General features: G+C 40.1%; 4 protein-coding genes and 1 pseudogene across 4 annotated transcripts; all 5 read right to left on the bottom strand.

The window, feature by feature from the left end:
• Positions 1-734: 734 nt before the first annotated feature.
• LOC113131702 (acyl-coenzyme A thioesterase 1-like) lies at positions 735-2,174 on the bottom strand (annotated as a pseudogene).
• A 2,701-nt stretch (positions 2,175-4,875) lies between these two features.
• LOC113127425 (acyl-coenzyme A thioesterase 3-like) lies at positions 4,876-7,749 on the bottom strand. Its single transcript, XM_026302365.1, has 3 exons — positions 7,293-7,749; positions 6,663-6,850; positions 4,876-5,838 (listed from the first exon to the last, which is right to left on the bottom strand). Exons 1-3 carry the CDS (start codon positions 7,747-7,749, stop codon positions 5,230-5,232), a joined length of 1,254 nt encoding a protein of 417 aa, XP_026158150.1. The 3' UTR covers positions 4,876-5,229.
• Positions 7,750-10,877: 3,128 nt separating this feature from the next.
• Positions 10,878-12,656, bottom strand: LOC113130315 (acyl-coenzyme A thioesterase 1-like). The gene is made up of 3 exons (XM_026307246.1): positions 12,094-12,656; positions 11,692-11,894; positions 10,878-11,486 (listed from the first exon to the last, which is right to left on the bottom strand). Exons 1-3 carry the CDS (start codon positions 12,548-12,550, stop codon positions 10,878-10,880), a joined length of 1,269 nt encoding a protein of 422 aa, XP_026163031.1. The 5' UTR covers positions 12,551-12,656.
• Positions 12,657-15,305: 2,649 nt separating this feature from the next.
• On the bottom strand, positions 15,306-17,393 carry LOC113131025 (acyl-coenzyme A thioesterase 1-like). Its single transcript, XM_026308412.1, has 3 exons — positions 16,797-17,393; positions 16,410-16,597; positions 15,306-15,997 (listed from the first exon to the last, which is right to left on the bottom strand). The coding sequence occupies exons 1-3, from the start codon at positions 17,251-17,253 to the stop codon at positions 15,389-15,391; spliced, it is 1,254 nt and encodes a 417-aa protein (XP_026164197.1). The 5' UTR covers positions 17,254-17,393; the 3' UTR covers positions 15,306-15,388.
• Positions 17,394-18,120: 727 nt separating this feature from the next.
• Positions 18,121-21,853, bottom strand: LOC113128857 (acyl-coenzyme A thioesterase 3-like). Its single transcript, XM_026304857.1, has 3 exons — positions 20,860-21,853; positions 20,513-20,700; positions 18,121-19,950 (listed from the first exon to the last, which is right to left on the bottom strand). The coding sequence occupies exons 1-3, from the start codon at positions 21,314-21,316 to the stop codon at positions 19,360-19,362; spliced, it is 1,236 nt and encodes a 411-aa protein (XP_026160642.1). The 5' UTR covers positions 21,317-21,853; the 3' UTR covers positions 18,121-19,359.
• Positions 21,854-23,085: the final 1,232 nt, after the last annotated feature.

Below are 23,085 nucleotides of genomic sequence, written 5' to 3'. Positions count from 1 at the left end.
AGAGTATAAGCTGAGGCTTCAGTAACAGGCACTCATGATGTACACTGCAAAACTTGGTAAGGAGACAAAATGAGATAATTTGGAAGAAATTTTGAAAAAATCTTTAAGTTCAACTTGAATGAAATGTGTCCATATACAAGACTGAAAAAGACCAAATAGAAAATATCAGCTTACACAGTATCTTTCTCAATGAGAGGAAGGACAATTTACTACTACAGTCTAAATAAGTCTCGGGCCACAGGGCCCATATAGAATGAAAGAAATGTGGGTGGTGATTTTATGTGTTTCTGTTAATTTACACAAATCCCAACATTTAATTTGAAATTCCCACCATAACGTTGTTTAATACAGAAACAGGTTTCTTTTATTTGTCTATGCTGTAAACCTCCATAGTTGTCTGAAACGTTCATCACACTGTTACACCAAATGACACAGGTCCTTCTGTTTTCAAGAGTGACATCCATGTTTGAGATCTCTGCAAAATGCTAAATGCATCTTACTATGTTCGTCTTTTAAACATATTCAGCCCATACTAAGTTAAAATGAATCACATAAATAATATTTAAAGGAAAAACATTAAAAGTAATATTATATTGTATAATTATATAATGTATTATATAATATTCAAAGTTCTACCCAAAAGAAGAAGCATAAACATGATCTGCTAATTACTCAGCAGCCGTGTTATCGTGATTTGCTATTATATTTTTATATTTTTCTCATCTTATTTGAATCTATGATTTCGCTTTAGTTTGTGCAGCATCACAGCTCAGGTGAGTTCTGAAGAACTCCTGGATCTTTGACCACAGGTGGACTTCAGCTTCAGCATGGGCCCTGGCTTCACCCTCCCACAGGACTACATGGTGAACTATCCTATGAAAGCTGGAGGGGCAGTATGGACTATAAGGTGGCTCTAGCAGGTGTCCAGCTCCAGGGTAACACAGAGTCTCAAAGTTCTCCTTCCCATGGTGCTTCAGTCTCTCCGCCATCTGGTCCATGTAAGCCTTGCTGTCCCAGTTAAGGTCGTCCTCTGAAGCCACAAAGAGGAAATGTCCCTTGGCTTGTTCAGTGGGGACCAGGCTGTACTTGTTCTCCTCTGCCAGGGGATCTCCAAGACCATACTTGATTATGCTAGCTCCTGACTCAGTGGTAATGAGCTTAGTGATGTCAGACCCTAAGGGTGAGATGATTTGATGATTCTGATAATAAAGAGGAACACTTACAACAGCATTGCAGCCATTAATGGACACTACAGCTTTAACACCTGATACAAACGCAGCAAGTGAAAGTGCGATATCACCTCCCTTTGATCGTGCCATTATGCCAACTTCTTTACTGCCCACTTTTGGTTGTTGTTGTAAAAAATCTACTGCTTCTTTAAAATGGTCCAGATGCATCTGTTTGATATTGTCAGGGTGGTCAGTGTAAACTGGTACAGTCAGAATCATAAACCCTCTGCTGGCCAGCAGACTGGCTCTTTTCTCACACATTAAGGTGCAGAGATCCAACACTGCAGGAAATGGACCTTCTCCTGGATCATAAGACATATACAACACGGTAAATGTCTATAGAGAATCACAGGAAATCTTAGCTCATTACATAATGTGCATCCTTGAAATTCTGATGCAATGACACTAAACTGATACAACTACTACAAACAGTGATAACTACAGTACTGTATGTTGTACAGACTGTGGTGAAAAGTACAGAACTATTTACCTGGGGGGGTAAACAGGACTCCCTGAAAATTCCTCCCTTTGACAGGAACCCGGCTGACCCCGTTTCCAGTCAGAGGCCTCTCATTGGTCACCTCTGCCAACATCCTGTCCTCCCTGTCCTCCTCATGTACAGAGAACTTCACCACATGGGGATTTAGTGCACATGATTTTTGAAACCTTTTGTGCAAAGTCTCTGCCTTCATGGACCACAGCAGACCCATGGGTTCAACCCCAAAGTAGCTCCCACTGAGTGAGGGGTCTCTGAGCAGGTCTATCTTCCCGCTCCCATCAGTCCTGTAGGTGGCTGAGGAGCTGAACACCACTCCTTTCTCGTCTTGATCTGGCTCTCATGGTGACCACCTGCCTCGACCTCAGCCCCTCCACCTTCACCTGAACAGGCTGGTCAAACAAACATCTGGCACTCGGCAGCAGCCTCAGTCTGACTTGGGAGGACATCTTTCCACAGACTACAGATCCTCTCTCCACAGACTACAGATCCTCTCTCCACAGACTACAGATCCTCTTTTCAGACTACAGATCCTCTCTTCACAGACTACAGATCCACTCTTCAGATTTTGACTTTTCCTGTGGATGTACCAAAGTCAATAAGAAAGTTATAATTTTTGTAAAATGTGATATAGGATAAACATAATCAATGAATCCATTATGAGTTCAATAACTATATCAACACAAACACATTAGAAATAAACTCATACCAATAATTAACTAAACATCCCCATAAGTTTTTCTTTTATATTTTTTCATGTGAACTTACTGTTTTACTGTCTTTGCAATGCTGTTGATGCAAGTGTGTTATATTTTCTGTCATGAGTCCCTCTGGGGACTTCCTGCCAGAGGACTCTTATTTTTTATTGACTTCCTGTTTCCCCCCTGTTCTGGTCTCTGGCAGCTTTATGTTAGTAATTTGTGTCTATTAGCTTCACCTGGTCCTATTATGTTCACCTGTGTTCTATCACCTTTTGTGTTCTCCCTATTTATACCTCCCTTCTTCCTTTGTTCCCTGCAGAAGCATTAGTTAGTTGTCAGATTCAGTTGATGTACCAGTGGAAGTGTTCTTAGTTTCGACTGTCTCATCCTGTTTGTTTGAATTTGTGTTTTGTGCCCTGGAGTTCCCAGGAAAAAGTAAAGCCTTGTTTTACCTGCATTTGGGTTCAACTTTCTCTCCCGCACCTCCACACACACGCCAACCCGTGATATGTTCAGTTCAAATCCATGTTTCAGACATACATCAGATACATATTTTAGCAACATTCATATGATACGATGCTCAGACTTTGTTTTCAGGATATAACCATTAACCAGGTTCCTACTCAAATTATAAATATTTTCATTTGGATGTGCTGTGCACCCCATGACCTCATATTTGTTCCCCTTTTCTTTGTCTTTCTACATTATTAAAATGCTTTTAAATAAAAAGTTAGGAACAGGCTCATTTCTCTGTAAATACAAAGGAGTTAGTGTGTAATAAACGGTGCAAATGGAGACAAGTCAGAAAAAAGACACTTGACTTACCTGCAGTAAAGCAATTGTTGATCTGAGAGGAAAATGATCAGCTGGGTTTTAAAGTCCTCTGTTTGCTTCTCTGCTCCTCCTCTGATGATGCACAGTCCAGTCTACTAAGTATTTTGTCTGAACTCAACCTCAGAGACAGAACGTTCTGTCTGTGGTAAACAAAAAGATGACTGAGGTTTTAGAAGGATCAGTATGTACTTGGACTGTTCCCATGGTCCAATATTGGGATGATGTTTATTTTACTTTCCAATACCATGACAGCACACAGGTCAATATCTTGATCAATAATTAAAATAACAGCTGTTTGACTTTTTGGACAAAATAAAATTACAAAAAAAATGTTTTTAGTCTCAAAGTGAAAAAAAGGGTTCTACAAAGTAATGTCAATTAAATAAAAACATGTAATGTGAAATAAGTGATTGAGCTTTTTTTAGGGACTCCACCCACCCTGCATGCACTTTTATGTCCCTCTTCCCTCTGATAGTTTAGAAACAAACACAAGAGGGATGAAATTTAAGAATATTCACCTCTTCCTTGTATTTGATTATTTACAAATGTCCATATGTTATTCTACACCATCACGTTTACTCAACATGTCTTTTCAACTTGATAAGCATCAAATGTCTTTCAGTGTTATGGCAGCACATGCCCTGCACATACTGTGCTGCTGTAATACTATGACTTCCCTAGTGTAAGAAATGTTTTAGTACTACACAGAATATGACCTGAAATGGAACAAAGGAACACAGGAGGTATAAATAGACTCAGGACAGAACTAATTAACACAGGTGGAGCTGATCTAAACTGATGAACTAATGAGAAATAAAGCTACCTATTACTGATCAAAGATACACAGGAAACCCAAACACCAAAATCAAAGTCCAACAGGAAACGGAAACCTAGGTTCATAACAGATTGGAAAAATAGGAGTGTTGCATGGGCTGTTTGCTTTCATCCACACTCCAGTGTGGGAATTATTACCTTTATTACATTATAACTTAAGGCATAAGGCATTATTACAGTTATAGTTATGAAGCATTTGGTATGTGCAAAACAGTAGTAGCTTAGAGATGAACATGTTTTTCAGTAATTGCAAGGTTTCTCACAGTGCAAGAAGTGAACTAGACATAACATCAGATAGGATGTGCATGTTGCTTTTGTTGTTGTATTCTGTCTTGCAGGAACAGGTTGACCTCTGCCTAGAGGCATGGCAACATCAGGTTATCTCACCCTTCTCAACCTATGGGAGAGGAACACTTTCACTTAGGAACTTCCTAAAGATTGCACATTTTGTTCTGTAATATTATCATTGGGTCGAGGGAAGAATAGCCAGTCAGACTTCTTGCCCTGACAGAGAGTGTGTTATTGGCTAGGGAAAGTTTGACCCAGAGCTCTGTAACTGCTTTATCCAGTGTGTTTTAATAAACGGACTATTTGAAACCATATTTATCGCCTCTGCTTTATTGATCAAACGAACACGTGGAACTGAGGGAGAAAATTGCAGTTCCAACACCAACTTTAAGTAAATCTACTGTGGGGTGAATACACACAGACTCCCTCATTCAGACAGGACACACGAACACGGTGTCATGCACACTCAAAAAAGTTACATCAGTTCACTGCTGTGAATAATGAGAAATGGGTATTTATTTATGTATTAACCATAACATTTGATACCAAAATATTATGCATGTTTTTAATCAGAATCATATATATCATTTTACTTTGAAATGGCAAAAAGAGCAGGTTACTATATTTCAACAGTTTGCATCACCTTTGATAAATTAACTGAAATTCAAAATGAATTAACTTCTGATTGAGGAATATTTCTACTAGCTGAATGTTCATTAATGTGCACAAAACCACATATTGAAAGTTCTACTCATTACAAAACAAACAAGCATAAACATGATCAACTATTGTTAATTAGCAGCCATGAGACCTTGATCTGTTATTATTTCTCTTATCTTATTTGCATCTATAACTTGGGTTTAGTTTGTGCAGCATCACAGCTCAGGTGAGTTCTGAAGAACTCCTGCATCTTTGACCACAGATGGACTTCAGCTGCAGCATGGGCCCTGGCTTCACCCCCCCACAGCACCACATAGGAAATAACTCCACTAAAACTGGAGGGGCAGTATGGACTATAAGGTGGCTCCATCAAGTGTCCAGCTCCAGGGTACCGCACAGTCTCAAAGTTCTCTTTCCCATGGTGCTTCAGTCTCTCCACCATCTGGTCCATACAAGCCTTGATGTCCAAGGAGAGGTCGTCCTCTGCTGCCACAAAGAGGAAACGTCCCTTGGCTTGTTCGATGGGGACCAGGCTGCCCTTGTTCTTCTCTGCCAAGGGATTTCCAAGACCGTACTTGATTATGCTAGCTCCAGATTCAGTGTGAATCATCTTATTGGTGTCAAACAGTAAAGGTGGGATGATTTGTTGGTTCTCATAGTACAAAGGAACAAGTGAAACAGCACTGCAGCCATTAATCCACACTGTGGCCTCAACACCTGGTACAAAAGCAGCAAGTGAAAGTGCAATTTCTCCTCCCTTTGATTGTGATACTATGCCAACTCCTTTACTGCCCACCTGAGAAGAGATATATTAGCAAATTAGTGGTGTTATAATATGTTTAATGAAGACTTTTCAGATATTGGGATATAAAGCTGAATCAAGACATTAGTGTAAATAATAGCTAAAATCTCCAAAGTCACAAGTAATGTACCTTTCAAAAACTTGTAATACCAACATAGTTTTAAAGAAAAAACTGTATAAGATCACATAAGAATAGTAGAGTAGAGCAAGTAGAGCAGGTTGACCATGAACCAAAGGTTTGGTGATTTGATCCTTGGCCTCCCTGGTCCACAGACCAAAGTGTGCTTGGGCAAGACACTGAACCTCAAGTTGCCCCTGGTGGCTGTTCCACCGGTGTATGAATGTGTGAGCGAGTGGGTGAATGGACAAATAGTGTGAAAGTGCTTTGAGTACACTTGAATGTAGAAAAGTGCTATACAACTATAAGACCATTTACCATTTTGATTACTTTGCCAGTTCTTGTTCTGTTCAAAATGACACTCCAAATTGATCTCAAGCTGATATGTTGCTTGAGCCACCAGAGTTAGACAAAGTTAGTAATGTTCTCATCAAAATCTGCTTTTTGTGTGAACATTTTCTCTCTTTTTATAAATATCCTTCCACTAATGCTGAACAAAACACAAAGAGCCATTTTTTTGTTAAGAGGTTATATCTTTGGAAGATATTCACTTAATATGACAAACTCAAACTGGCAAAGATTTATATGAACACCAGGAAAACGTGAATACAAGAGGAGCATGTTCCAATATTCATCAGGGCAACTAACTTGTGATTTAAGACAAAGCTGAAAGACCCTTTAAAAGCATCAGTGACTTCACCTTTGGTTGTTGTTGTAAAAAATCCACTGCTTCTTTAAAATGGTCCAGATTTGTCTGTTTGACATTGTGAGGTTTGTCAGTGTAAACTGGTACAGCCAGAACCACAAAGCCTTTGTTGGCCAGCAGACTGGCTCTTTTCTCAGATGCAAAGGTGGACACATCCAACACTGCAGGAAACGGACCTTGTCCTGGATCATAAGACATATACAGAGGCAGGACAAAGCATGTGAATCACTTGGCATTAACTGGTTTAGATAGATTTAGATTTAGATAAACTTGATTGGTCCATAAGGGAAATTCCTTGGTCACAGTAGCTCAGTTACATACAGACAAACTTGAAAACTATTAAATAATAAAAATGAAAATATTTAACATGAAATGTGGTCTGATGTTCTTTAGAGCCACTTGTGTCTAATCTGATAACAAACAAAAAATCAAATGTTTTGTCTTTAATCATCACACCCATTAAAAATTCCCAATGCTGCAGGAAAAAAAAGTGAACCCTTGGAGTAAATAGCTGGTCGAACCTCCTTTGGCAGCAGTGACGTTCAGTAGCTCTGGATCAGATGTGCACAATGTTCAGGATGAATTTTTAGCCATTTTACAGAACTGCAGTACAGAATTATTTACCTGGGGGGGTAAACAGGACTCCCTGAAAATTCCTCCCTTTGACAGGAACCCGGCTGACCCCGTTTCCAATCAGAAGCCTCTCATTGGTCACCTCTGCCAACATCCTGTCCTCCCTGCCCTCCTCATGCACAGAGAACTTCACCACATGGGGTTGTAGTGCATTGTCCTTGAAAAAGTACTTGTGTAAGGCGTCTGCCTTCATCGACCACAGCAGACCCATGGGTTCAATCCCAACGTAGCTCCCACTGAGTGAGGGGTCTCTGAGCAGGTCTATCTCCCCGCTCTCATCAGCCCTGTAGGTGGCTGAGGAGCTGAAGAGCACTCCTTTCTCGTCCGTTGATCTGGCTCTAATGGTGACCACCTGCCTGGACCTCAGCCCCTCCACCTTCACCTGAACAGGCTGGTCAAACAAACATCTGGCACTTGGCAGCAGCCTCAGTCTGACTTTGGAGGACATCTTTCCACAGACTACAGATCCTCTCTCCACAGACAACAGATCCTGTCTCCACAGACTACAGATCCTCTCTTCACAGACTACAGATCCTCTCTTCACAGACTACAGATCCTCTCTCCACAGACTACAGATCCTCTCTTCACAGACTACAGATCCTCTCTTCACAGACTACAGATCCTCTTTTCAGACTACAGATCCTCTCTCCACAGACTACAGATCCTCTCTTCACAGACTACAGATCCTCTCTTCACAGACTACAGATCCTCTCTCCACAGACTACAGATCCTCTCTTCACAGACTTTGACTTTTCCTGTGATCGTACCAAAGTCAATGAGAAAGTTATAATTTTTGTAAAATCTGATATGGGATACACATAATCAATGAATCAATTATAAGTTCAATAACTATATCAACACAAACACATTAGAAATAAACTCATACCAATAATTAACTAAACATCCCCATAAGTTTGTCTTTTATATTTTTTCATGTGAACTTACTGTTTTATTGTCTTTGCAATGCTGTTGATGCATGTGTGTTATATGTTCAGTTCAAATCCATGTTTCAGACATACATCAGATACATATTTTAGCAACATTCATATGATACGATGCTCAGACTTTGTTTTCAGGATATAACCATTAACCAGGTTACTACTCAAATTATAAATATTTTCATTTGGATGTGCTGTGCACCCCATGACCTCATATTTGTTCCCCTTTTCTTTGTCTTCCTACATTATTAAAATGCTTTTAAATAAAAAGTTAGGAACAGGCTCATTTCTCTGTAAATACAAAGGAGTTAGTGTGTAATAAACGGTGCAAATGGAGACAAGTCGGAAAAAAGACACTTGACTTACCTGCAGTAAAGCAGTTATTGATCTGAGAGGAAAATGATCAGCTGGATTTTAAAGTCCTCTGTTTGCTTCTCTGCTCCTCCTCTGATGATGCACAGTCCAGTCTACTAAGTATTTTGTCTGAACTCAACCTCAGAGACAGAACGTTCTGTCTGTGCTAACAAAAAAGATGTGTGAGGGTCCAGAAGGATCAGTATGTACTTGAACTGTTCCAATGGTCCAACATTGGGATGATGTTTATTTTACTTTCCAATACCATGACAGCACACAGGTCAATATCTTGATCAATAATTAAAATAACAGCTGTTTGATTTTTAACGTACTGAGCATATGGCCATATGGTGAAGTGTATCCTGCAGGAGTGTTTTGAGATGTTTTAGTACATGTTTTATTTTTGCTGTGACTGTAACTGATGTTAACACAATAAATAATGTTGCAGATATAATTATAACAATATATTTCTCGCCTTCATTTCTTTTGATTTCTAATAAGAAAAATACAAGTACAGCAAGAAACATGTCTTGATCGAGTTTGAGAGTCACACTTGTATTACACTTATTTCTGTTACTGACTGATGTGCTGATGTTTTTCTTAATAAACCTAATACTGGTGTTGTCCATAAAATATTAGAAAAAGGTGAAACTCTCCAAAGTCATTAGAATGTGCTTTAAATTGCTTGTTTTGTCAGATCAACAGTTGAAAACCTCAGACATTAACGTCATATGTCAAAGAACAACAGATATTAACATGGAAAAAATTCACCACCTTTTGTTCATTTTATAAATCAATCATGGTCAATATAATTTGACTTTTTGGACAAAATAAAATTACAAAAAAAATGTTTTTAGTCTCAAAGTGAAAAAAAGGGTTCTACAAAGTAATGTCAATTAAATAAAAACATGTAATGTGAAATAAGTGATTGAGCTTTATTTTAGGGACTCCACCCACCCTGCATGCACTTTTATGTCCCTCTTCCCTCTGGAAGGAGGCTGCGGAGCATTCACAGCAGGACTACCAGACTGAAGAACAGTTTTTTCAATAGCTGTGAGACTGATGAAAACTAAATGTTTATGTGAGACTTGCACTGTCTACACAAATGTGTTTACCTGAGCCATGTTTGCACAATAACAAAGCTATAGTTTCTTCTATCTGGTGCTCAGTACCACATGTGCAATATGTGTCCTAGATTTGTCTAATCTTGTATATAGTATTTTATCTTAGTTTCTTATTTAGATAGTACTGTTTATTTATCCTTTGAATCCTTTGAATCTTGAAGCTCTGTGCAGCTGCAAACTTTGTCCAGCAGAGGACGCTCACTAACCTGTGTTTGCCTCAGCTGGGTAAAACCCTCTGATAGTTTAGAAACAAACACAAGAGGGAAGAAATTTAAGAATATTCACCTCTTCATTGTATTTGATTATTTACAAATGTTCATATGTTATTCTACACCATCACGTTTACTCAACATGTCTTTTCAACTTGATAAGCATCAAATGTCTTTCAGTGTTATGGCAGCACATGCCCTGCACATACTGTGCTGCTGTAATACTATGACTTCCCTAGTGTAAGAAATGTTTTAGTACTACACAGAATATGACCTGACAGGGAACAAAGGAACACAGGAGGTATAAATAGACTCAGGACAGAACTAATTAACACAGATGGAGCTGATCTAAACTGATGAACTAACGAGACACAGGAAACTCGAACACCAAAATAAATATCCAACAGGAAATGGAAACCTAGGCTCATAACAGATTGGAAAAATAGGAATGTTGCATGGGCTGTTTGCTTTCATCCACACTCCAGCTTTAAGTAAATCTTCTACTGTGGGGCGAATACATACCGACTCCCTCATTCAGACAGGACACATGAACACGGTGTCATGCACACTCAAAAAAGTTACATCAGTTCACTGCTGTGAATAATGAGAAATGGGTATTTATTTATGTATTAACCATAACATTTGATAGGAAAAATATTATGCATGTTTTTAATCAGAATCATATATATCATTTTACTCTGAAATGGCAAAAAGAGCAGGTTACTATATTTCAACAGTTTGCATCAGCTTTGATAAATTAACTGAAATTCAAAATGAATTAACTTCTGTTTGAGTTACATTTCTACTAGCTGAATGTTCATTAATGTGCACAAAACCACATATTGAAAGTTCTACTCATTACAAAACAAACAAGCATAAACATGATCAACTATAGTTAATTAGCAGCCCTGAGACCTTGAGCTGTGATTATTTCTCTTATCTTATTTGAATCTATAACTTGGGTTTAGTTTGTGTAGCATCACAGCTCAGGTGAGTTTTGAAGAACTCCTGGATCTTTGACCACAGGTGGACTTCAGCTGCAGCATGGGCCCTGGCTTCACCCCCCCACAAGACTACATAGGGTAGGACCCTATGAAAGCTGGAGGTGCAGTATGGACCATATGGTGCCTCCAGCAAGTGTCCAGCTCCAGGGTACCGCACAGTCTCAAAGTTCTCCTTCCCATGGTGCTTCAGTCTCTCCACCATCTGGTCCATGTAAACTTTGCTGTCCAAGCAGAGGTCGTCCTCTGAAGCCACAAAGAGGAAACGTCCCTTGGCTTGTTCAATGGGGACCAGGCTGTCCTTGTTCTTCTCTGCCACAGGATTTTCAAAACCGTACTTCATTATGCTAGCTCCTGATTCAGTGTGAATCAACTTGCTGGTATCAAACAGTAAAGGTGGGAAGATTTGTTGGTTTTTATAGTACAGAGGAACAAGCAAAACAGCACTGCAGCCATTAATCCACACTGTGGCCTCAACACCTGGTACAAAAGCAGTAAGTGAAAGTGCAATTTCTCCTCCCTTTGATTGTGATGCTATGCGAACTCCTTTACTGCCCACCTGAGAAGAAAAATAAATTAGCAAATAAGAGGTGTTATAATATGTTTAAACACAAAATTCAGGAATTTGGCAATTAAAATAAATATAGTTTGTGTTAAAAGGTTGTAATTTCGAAGATATTCAGTTAAAATGTCAAACTCAAACTGAAAAACGTGAAAACATTTATGCAGTGAAAGAGGACTGACCCTTTAAAAGCATAATTTACTTCACACAGCTCATATTTGGTTGTTGTTGTAAATAATCCACAAGCTTCTTTAAAATGGTCCAGATGCATCTGTTTGACATTGTCAGGGTGGTCACTGTAAACTGGTACAGTCAGAACCACAAAGCCTTTGTTGGCCAGCAGACTGGCTCTTTTCTCAGATGCAAAGGTGCAGAGATCCAACACTGCAGGAAATGGACCTTCTCCTGGATCATAAGACATATACAACACGGCAAATTTCTGGAGAGAATCATAGGAAATCTTAGCTCATTACATTGTATGAATCGTTGAATTTAATATTTTGATGCAATGACACTAAACTGTAACAACTACAAACACAGTCATAACTACAGCACTGTATGTTGTACAGACTGTGGTGAAAACATAAAGTACAGAACCATTTACCTGGGGGGGTAAACAGGACTCCCTGAAAATTTTTCCCTTTGACAGGAAGCCGGCTGACCCCGTTTCCAATCAGAAGCCTCTCATTGGTCACCTCTGCCAACATCCTGTCCTCCCTGTCCTCCTCATGTACAGAGAACTTCACCACATGGGGATTTAGTGCACATGGTTTTTGAAACTTTTTGTGCAAGGCATCTGCCTTCATTGACCACAGCAGACCCATGGGTTCAACCCCAACGTAGCTCCCACTGAGTGAGGGGTCTCTGAGCAGGTCTATCTCCCCGCTCCCATCAGCCCTGTAGGTGGCTGAGGAGCCGAACACCACTCCTTTCTCGTCCGTTGATCTGGCTCTCATGGTGACCACCTGCCTCGACCTCAGCCCCTCCACCTTCACCTGAACAGGCTGGTCAAACAAACATCTGGCACTCGGCAGCAGCCTCAGTCTGACTTGGGAGGACATCTCTCCACAGACAACAGATCCTCTCTCCACAGACTACAGATCCTCTCTCCACAGACTACAGATCCTCTCTCCAGAGACTACAGATCCTCTCTTCACAGACTACCGATCCTCTTTTCAGATTACAGATCTTCTCTTCACAGACTACAGATCCTCTTTTCAGACTACAGATCCTCTCTTCACAGACTACAGATCCTCTTTTCAGACTACAGCTCCTCTCTTCACAGACTACAGATCCTCTTTTCAGACTACAGCTCCTCTCTTCACAGATTACAGATCCTCTTTTCAGCCTACAGATCCTCTTTTCAGACTACAGATCCTCTCTTCACAGACTACAGATCCTCTCTTCATAGACTTTGTCCTGTGGACATAACAAAGTCAGTATGTAGTTACACTAATGGGGAATATTTCATAAGTAAACAAAAAAATCAATAAATTGACCATGACTTCAAGAACTATATCACCATTACTAAACAAAATTTAAAAAATAGAACTATACCTCTGATTATCTAAATATCCTTCTGACAATCATATTATATATTTTACTATATTTCTAGTAATAATCTAAACTTTTCATGTGCAGTCATGCAAAACAACAGGCTACACTGCATTATTTGACTATACTGTTGTTGCAATACAGCTGCTCTCGCTGGGATAACAGGATGCAAAAGCTCTGACAAATACAACAGCACCATCCTATTTAAATTTCATCAACAGGTAATAAAGCTTTAAACTGGACCTTGAAATACACAGAAAGCCAATGCAATGAAGTGAGAACCAGAATACTGTGCTCACATGTTTTTTCTGTCAGCAGATGAACAACTGTCTTTTGAACCATCTGTAAACAGTGAAGTAATCATTGATCCAGACGAACTGATAAAGAATTAAAGAATTCTGGATGAGATGTAATGAAGGCATGGATGACCACCTCAAACTCACTTCTTGGGAGTTAGAGCTTTGTGTTATTAACAAGTTTCAGCTGGAAAAAAAACTCAACAATGTGCTGATTTCCTTATCAATTTTAAAAGCAGATTTAAAGATTATGACAAAATGATGACAAAATAAGGCTAATGGACGATACAGACTGCCATGTTGGCCACCCACAATCATTTCTGTTTTATTTTTATTCAAAGTAAGAAAATCTGACTCCATCCATGCTTGTACATCTTTAAGACAATCCAGAAGAACCTGTATGAAGGCTTAACTGCTTGTGTTTAATAGCAGATAGATTTGCAGATCATCTGCAAAACAGCAAAATTTGATGTTAGATTTTTCAAAAATAGACTAGCAAGGTCAAATTTAAAAGAGCCATTTAGGTAAACTCCAAGATTTTTAACATGTGGGTGACAGTAGGATGACAACAGCCCAGATCACTGTTGACACCATCTAAAACCAGAAGAACTTCCAAACATCATAATTTCAGTTTTCTTGCCATTTAAAGGAAGTAAATTTCTGGACATCCATCTATTAATATCATTGAGACAGTCCAATAAAACACAGGTTGAGGCAGTGCCTGGCTTTAGGGGAAGATAAATTTGAAGGTCATCTGCAAAGCGATGAAATGAAATATTAAGCTTAGAGCAGATAGACCCCAATGGCATATAGAGCACACGAAGGGGTGGGCCTAAGACAGAACCCTGGGGGACACCACAGGAGAGGGGGAGCCTTCCTTGAGCTGTTGGGGCCCATGTTCACAGAAAAGGTCCTCCCAGATAAATAAGTGTTTACAAGCGCCCGTGTTCACTATAATAATAATTTATGGTCGCAAATGTTGGTTACTAAGCCTAAACAAAGCCCTGGCTGCTTCTAAATTAAAGCTTTTCAATGACTGATGGATCCTAGGCTTTAATAGAGCATTGATGGATAGAATTGCATTTCAATTTTAATTATTTTACCTATAAATAAAAAAATCAATGGTGCTCAAGTTGAAACAAATTAGTTAAAAAAAAGTAAGGTTCCACTGAATTAATGAAAACATGTTGGCATCTAGAAGTTGAGTACTACTCTGATGAGTGGTGAAATGTTTCGACCTAAAAACTAGAAGTCCAGCTGCCATGACTCAACCTCTAGATAATTTCCCCTGGACAACCAAGAATATTCACAGACAACAGTTGGCATGTTTCGCTAGCTGAAATGTTAGCCAGGTGTCCAAACATTAGGTAGGCCTATTATAGTTTAGTTTAAATAGGCACCACTCTGTGCAACAGCTTGACCCTTGTTTTATTAGCATTTCTTTGTTTTAATGTTGGAAAATTAAGTATGACAAATCAGTTAATAGTATTTTAATATGCAAGAGAGTAACAGGTACAGGGTAATAGTTGACATTTCAGTAACAGGAACTCAAGATGTACACCGCAGACACTCACTTAAATATTTTATGTTGTGTCAGTTTCTACAAATCCCATATAGGGACTAAATGACAACAATGAATATTAAGTTCTAACCATAATGTCTTTGAATCCAGAAACAAAGTTATCCTGTTTGTCTGTGCTGTACACCTCCACTGTCTGAAAACTATTAAAAACATATCAGTGAATTTTTCCTCACAAAAGCAGGGGTCCATCTGCTGTCAAGAGCAAGCTGCAAAAGAAAGGCAATCAGTCACAGAGTCAACATTTTTTGCACAGTAAATGTGTGCAATAAGTGTGTCTTACCATTAATTTTTTAATATGTATTAAGCCCATGTCAGGTGAGACTGGTCACAACTTTAGAATAATATAATGAAACATCAATTAAATATTAAAATGTTCTACTCATTACAAAACAACCAAGCATGAACCTAATCATTTATTAGCCCTGATATCATGATCTGTTACTATATGTTTCTTATCTTATTTGTATCTATATTTTGACTTTAGTTTGTGCAGCATCACAGCTCAGGTGAGTTCTGAAGAACTCCTGAATCTTTGACCACAGGTGGACTTCAGCTGCAGCATGGGTCCTGGCCTCCCCCCCCCACAGGACTACATGGGGAACGACCCCATGAAAGCTGGAGGTGCAGTATGGACCATATGGCGGCTCCAGCATGTGTCCAGATCCAGGATAACTCATAGTCTCAAAGTTCTCCTTCCCATGGTGCTTCAGTCTCTCCACTATCTGCTCCATGTAAACCTTACTGTTCAAGCAGAGGTCGTCCTCTGAAGCCACAAAGAGGAACCGTCCCTTGGCTTGTTCAATGGGGACCAGGCTGCCCTTGTTCTTCTCTGCCACAGGATTTTCAAGGGTATAATTGATCATGCTAGCTCCCGATTCAGTGAGAATAATCTTGCTCAAGTCAAATGGTATTGGTGGGATGATTTGTTGGTTCTTATAGTACAGAGGAACACCTGCAACAGCACTGCAGCCATTAATCCACACTACAGCTTCAACACCAGGTACAAAAGCAGCAAGTGAAAGTGCAATTTCTCCTCCCTTTGATCGTGATATTATGCCAACTCCTTTACTGCACACCTGAGAAGAATAATAATAAGATAATAAGAATAAAAATAAGAATAAAAATAAGTTAGCAAATTAGAGGTGTTATAATATGCTTAAACATATTTTTTACTTCAGGAATTGGGCTATGAAGGTAAAACAGCGATTTTGTGTTAAAAGATTGTAATTTGGAAGAAATCCACTTAATATGTCAGAGCTAAACTGCTAAACTGTAAATACTGTTTTCAGTTATGTACAGATTGTGTTACCATGTGGTGACGAACGCCAAATGTTTGTCACACATACCTGGCTATTAATCCAATTCTGATTCTGAACCTCAGAAAAACATGTACAGTTGAACAAGACCTGAATCCAACCTTTGATTTAAAACAAACTTGCAAAATTGTGGACTGACCCTTAAAAGCATAATTTACTTCACACAGCTCACCTTTGGTTGTTGTTGTAAAAAATCCACTGCTTCTTTAAAATGATCCAGATGCATCTGTTTGACATTGTCAGGGCGATCAGTGTAAACTGGTACAGTCAGAACCACAAAGCCTTTGTTGGCCAGCAGACTGGCTCTTTTCTCAGATACAAAGGTGCAGAGATCCAACACTGCAGGAAATGGACCTTCTCCTGGATCATAAGACATATACAACACAGTAAATGTCTATAGAGAATCATAGGAAATCTTAGCTCATTACATTGTATGAATTGTTGAATTTAATATTTTGATGCAATGACACTAAACTGTAACAACTACAAACACAGTCATAACTACAGCACTGTATGTTGTACAGACTGTGGTGAAAACATAAAGTACAGAACTATTTACCTGGGGGGGTAAACAGGACTCCCTGATAATTCCTCCCTTTGACAGGAAGCCGGCTGACCCCATTTCCAATCAGAAGCCTCTCATTGGTCACCTCTGCCAACATCCTGTCCTCCCTGTCCTCCTCATGTACAGAGAACTTCACCACATGGGGATTTAGTGCACATGGTTTTTGAAACTTTTTGTGCAAGGCATCTGCCTTCATCGACCACAGCAGACCCATGGGTTCAACCCCAACATAGCTCCCACTGAGTGAGGGGTCTCTGAGCAGGTCTATCTTCCCGCTCCCATCAGCCCTGTAGGTGGCTGAGGAGCTGAACACCACTCCTTTCTCATCCGTTGATCTGGCTCTAATGGTGACCACCTGCCTGGACCTCAGCCCCTCCACCTTCACCTGAACAGGCTCGTCAAACAAACATCTGGCACTTGGCAGCAGCCTCAGTCTGACTTGGGAGGACATCTCTCCACAGACTACAGATCCTCTCTCCACAGACTACAGATCCTCTCTTCACAGACTACAGATCCTCTCTCCATAAACTACAGATCCTCTCTTCACAGACCACAGATCCTCTCTCCACAGACTAAAGATCGTCTCTCTACAGACTAAAGATCCTCTCTTCACAGACTACAGATCCTCTCTTCACAGACTACAGATCCTCTCTCCATAAACTACAGATCCTCTCTCCACAGACCACAGATCCTCTCTCCACAGACTAAAGATCGTCTCTCCACAGACTACAGATCCTCTCTGTCATCCTCTCTTCACAGATTTAGAGTTTGTCCTGTGGACATAGCAAAGTCAACAGGTTAGGTAAATGTTCTGCATAGACAAGCACAAGCAGATAACATAGTGACAATGCTATCATTACAAATGAAAAATTAACAAGCCAAATGTATATCAATACAATCCTAAGCTCATACTCTACTTGACCATACAGGTGCTTGTACAGACTCCATTGTATGAAGAGATCTCACAAATTTTGCGTTATTTTTCAATATTTCTTAATATGTATTGATTTAAAAACTTAGTTCAATGGATGTAACACATATATTTCCAAACGTCTGTGTACAGACTGGTACTGGTCACACCTGTCCATATTAACATATGCAAATGTGCAGTAATAAGCTTTTTGTTTTTAATTAAGGAAGACAAGATAGTGGTTACACTTGCACCCAATTTTAAAATCTTGGAAAAACACAACATAATTCTTTTCTGTGTATAATATATATATTTTATTTTATAAATATATATTTTAGATATAGCCTAATATGATAAATAAATCCAGTTGGCAATAAATTTGATTCTAAATATATATATTAACACCACTTTTATGGGATGTCACAGAATGGTTAGTTTATTGATTCACTAGGAAACAACAACATAAAAACATTTTTGCATTACAAATCAAATGGTACATTATTTGATAAATGTGACACTTGGGTAATCTCCTAAATGAGCCTTTATGTGAATACAATCTGGATTAAGAGAGAAACTGGTAAATCTGTGCACTGAGCCATGGAAAAAAAAATGACAGGCTACAGGCCCAGTTTCTACTTAAAAGTTTGTGTCAACTTTGTAGTGCAATCGGGTGAATTGATATTGATTGCCTGCAGTAGTTATGAAGTTAAACTATAAAGCCCGAAGTTATAAGTCAAATAATAAAAAATAAAAAGGGTCTATGTGGACAAACAAACAGGCTCAGTGATTGGTCGCTCAGGCACATTTACGCCTCACCGTTCTTCTTTCTGACTGCTGATTGGTCGACTAAACGTGTTTTCTGTCCTAAGATGTATTTTATGATCGACATTGCCTCATTAACAAACATTTAAGAAAGTTAAACTCAGACATGGCTTAGAAACTGACAGCCTGACAGGGTTTATTTAAAAGCTTCATGAGCAGAAGTTCCCCCAGTCATATGTTCCTGATCAGGAACCTTTTGCTAAAGTTATTGATAAACAGGGCTCAGACTGAATTTCAAGAGACAAATTCAACTAATGATGTTCCTATTATGATACAGACAAACGTCTGAAAACATTTCCTTTGTTCACTTAAAATGACTTAAATCATCATAACTGTGCTTAACAAATTTCACACATGAGAAACACTGAATTAGTTTATAGCAGTATATTTGTTTAATGTTCCAAATTTGGAACATCAAGCATGAAGATGATCTTTTAGCAGTTCATTTACACTGTGGGCTATTGAACAGTCAGGAGGTTCTGGGTACAAGTTCCAGTGTGATACAACAGAACATACAGTGTGTTGCATAACTCTACCCTCTTGCCTAATCTATGGATGTACTATAGGTTAGGTTTACCAGACTGTTATTAGAAGGAGGTCATAAGTTAACACATTATTTCTAGAGGTTTTTGGTACAGTTTACACAAAAAGACATGGACTAATCATTGATACTGTGCTACAAGTGTAACTGTTCTATGATCAATAATTAAATAGAGCAAATTTTCAGAATTGTGGATTAGATTGTGATTTCCACTTAATAAATGCAGTGATTTTATCAATGTGTTGTTTGTATCGCTATAGCTACATCTATAACCTGGCTTTATTCTATGCAGCATCACATTTCAAGTGAGTTCTGAGGAAGTCCTGCATCTTCTTCCACATGTGGACTTCAGCTGCAGCATGGGCTCTGGGTTCACCCCCCCACAGGACCGGGAAGCGAATGAGCCCATGTAAAGCGGAGGGGCAGTATGGACCATATGGTGGCTCCAATAAATGACCAGCTTCAGGGTAACACACAGTCTCAAAGTTCTCCTTCCCATGGTGTTTCAGTCTCTCCGCCATCTCGTCCATGTAAGCCTTGCTGTCACAGTTGAGGTCGTCCCCAGAAGCTATAAAGAGGAAGTGTCCCTTGGCTTGTTCAATGGGGACCAGACTGCCCTTGTTCTTCTCTGTCACGGCATCTTCAAGACCATATCTGATTATGCTAGCTCCTGATTCAGTGCGAATTACCTTGTTGAAGTCAAACGGTAATGTTGAGAGAATCTGGCGGTTCTTATAGTACACAGGAACACCCACAATGGAGCTGCAGCCATTAATCCACACTACAGCCTCAATACCTGGTACAAAAGCAGCAAGTGAAAGTGCGATATCAGCTCCCTTTGACCGTGATATTATCCCAACTCCTTTACTGCCCACCTGAGAAGAAAAACATGCTAGTTAGAGGCAATAAAATATGTTTCAACACAGAGTCCAGGAACAAAATCCACAGCACCCCAAATTAATCTTAAATATGTTAGACAGGTTCAGTAATAGTGTGTAAACATGAAAAACAAATCAGGGAGAGATCATTTAGTCAGACTCCACTCTGGGTTTCTGTTTTTCCCCACTACTGTCGCCGATCAAGTTTTTACACTTTTTCAGAAAAGTTCCTCTTTTTTATGCCACGACACTCCCCTGATCAGTTTCTGCTCATTGACTCACCTGTAGCTCATCTCTTTCATTACCACCTGTCTGCTGTGGCAGCAGTCAGCCACAACATTACTGCTGTAGTTTTCTAACCACTGAGTCTTTCGCTGTGTTTACTTTGCCTGATTCCTGGACTCTGCGTTGACTGCTCATACTCTGCTCCTGATTTTTTCTGCATCATCAAACCAAAAAACTTATGTTGCCTATCTGTGACAACTGACCTTTGCTTTAAGACAGAATAAAAAATTGTCAACATGTCCTCTAAAACAATCATTAACTTCACAAAGCTCACCTTTGGTTGTTGTTGTAAAAAATCCACTGCTTCTTTAAAATGGTCCAGATTTGTCTGTTTGACATTGTCAGGGTGGTCACTGTAAACTGGTACAGCCAGAACCACAAAGCCTTTGTTGGACAGCAGACTGGCTCTTTTCTCAGATGCAAAAGTGGACAGATCCAACACTGCAGGAAATGGACCATCTCCTGGATCATAAGACATAAACAACACAGTAAATGTCAATTATTGATCAAATGAAATTCTGGATCTTATATAATATGCATTCTTGATATACAGAATCACTCTTATTATTACACAAAATGTAGTTAGATTGTAGTGAAAACAGAAAGTGCAGAATTATTCACCTGAGGGGGTAAACAGGACTCCCTGAAAATTCCTCCCTTTGACAGGAACCCGGCTGACCCCGTTTCCAATCAGAAGCCTCTCATTGGTCACCTCTGCCAACATCCTGTCCTCCCTGTCCTCCTCATGTACAGAGAACTTCACCACATGGGGTTGTAGTGCGTTGTTCTTGAAAAAGTACTTGTGCAAGGCGTCTGCCTTCAGCGACCACAGCAGACCCATGGGTTCAACCCCAACGTAGCTCCCACTGAGTGAGGGGTCTCTGAGCAGGTCTACCTTCCCGCTCCCATCAGCCCTGTAGGTGGCTGAGGAGCTGAACACCACTCCTTTCTCGTCCATTGATCTGGCTCTCATGGTGACCACCTGACTCGACCTCAGCCCCTCCACCTTCACCTGAACAGGCTGGTCAAACAAACATCTGGCACTTGGCAGCAGCCTCAGTCTGACTTGGGAGGACATCTCTCCACAGGCTACAGATCCTCTCTTCACAGACAACAGATCCTCTCTCCACAGACTACAGATCCTCTCTTCGAAGACTGCAGATCCTCTCTTCAAAGACTACAGATCCTCTATTCACAGACTACAGACCCTCTCTTCACAGACTGCAGATCCTCTTTTCAGACTACAGACCCTCTCTTCACAGACTACAGATCCTCTCTTCACAGACTACAGATCGTCTCACCACAAACTACAGATCCTCTCTCCACAGACCACAGATCTTCTTTTCATACTACAGACCCTCTCTTCACAGACTACAGATCCTCTCTCCACAGACTACAGATCCTCTCTTCACAGACTGCAGATCGTCTCTCCACAGACTACAGATCCTCTCTCAACAGACCACAGATCTTCTTTTCAGACTACATACCTTCTCTTCACAGACTACAGATCCTCTCTCCACAGACTACAGATCCTCTCTTCACAGACTACAGATCGTCTCTTCACAGACTGCAGATCCTCTTTTCAGACTACAGACCCTCTCTTCACAGACTACAGATCCTCTCTTCACAGACTGCAGATCCTCTTTTCAGACTACAGACCCTCTCTTCACAGACTACAGATCCTCTCTCCACAGACTACAGATCCTCTCTTCACAGACTACAGATCCTCTCTCCACAGACTACAGATCGTCTCTTCACAGACTACAGATCCTCTCTTCACAGACTGCAGATCCTCTCTTCACAGACTACAGATCCTCTCTCCACAGACTACAGACCGTCTCTTCACAGACTGCAGATCCTCTTTTCAGACTACAGACCCTCTCTTCACAGACTACAGATCCTCTCTTCACAGACTACAGATCCTCTCAGACTACAGATCCTCTCAGACTACAGATCCTCTCAAACTACAGATCCTCTCTTCACAGACTACAGATCGTCTCTTCACAGACTACAGATCCTCTCAAACTACAGATCCTCTCTCCACAGACTACAGATCCACTCTTCACAGACTACAGATCCTCTCTTCACAGACTGCAGATCGTCTCTCCACAGACTACAGATCCTCTCTCAACAGACCACAGATCTTCTTTTCAGACTACAGACCCTCTCTTCACAGACTACAGATCCTCTCTCCACAGACTACAGATCCTCTCTTCACAGACTACAGATCCTCTCTTCACAGACTGCAGATCCTCTTTTCAGACTACAGACCCTCTCTTCACAGACTACAGATCCTCTCTTCACAGACTGCAGATCCTCTTTTCAGACTACAGACCCTCTCTTCACAGACTACAGATCCTCTCTTCACAGACTACAGATCCTCTCTCCACAGACTACAGATCCTCTCTCCACAGACTACTGATCGTCTCTTCACAGACTACAGATCCTCTCTTCACAGACTGCAGATCCTCTCTTCACAGACTACAGATCCTCTCTCCACAGACTGCAGATCCTCTCTTCACAGACTACAGATCCTCTCTTCACAGACTACAGATCCTCTCTTCACAGACTACAGATCCTCTCTCCACAGACTACAGATCCTCTTTTCAGACTACAGACCCTCTCTTCACAGACTACAGATCCTCTCTCCACAGATTACAGATCCTCTCTCCACAGACTACAGATCCTCTCTCCACAGACTACAGATCCTCTCTCCACAGACGTAGAGTTTGTCCCGTGACTGTGACAGTAAATATGAAAAAATTAAGTGTCAACACAATAATTACAAGACAAAACAGAAAACACAACTGAAAAGCCAGAATATGTATGAGATGATTAATGTGTAGG

Source organism: Mastacembelus armatus, unplaced genomic scaffold (genome assembly GCF_900324485.2).
Source record: "Mastacembelus armatus unplaced genomic scaffold, fMasArm1.2, whole genome shotgun sequence".
Taxonomy (NCBI): Eukaryota; Metazoa; Chordata; class Actinopteri; order Synbranchiformes; family Mastacembelidae; genus Mastacembelus; species Mastacembelus armatus.
The sequence above is the reverse complement of the archived record's forward strand: the minus strand, read 5'-3'. Positions and strand labels throughout refer to the sequence as shown.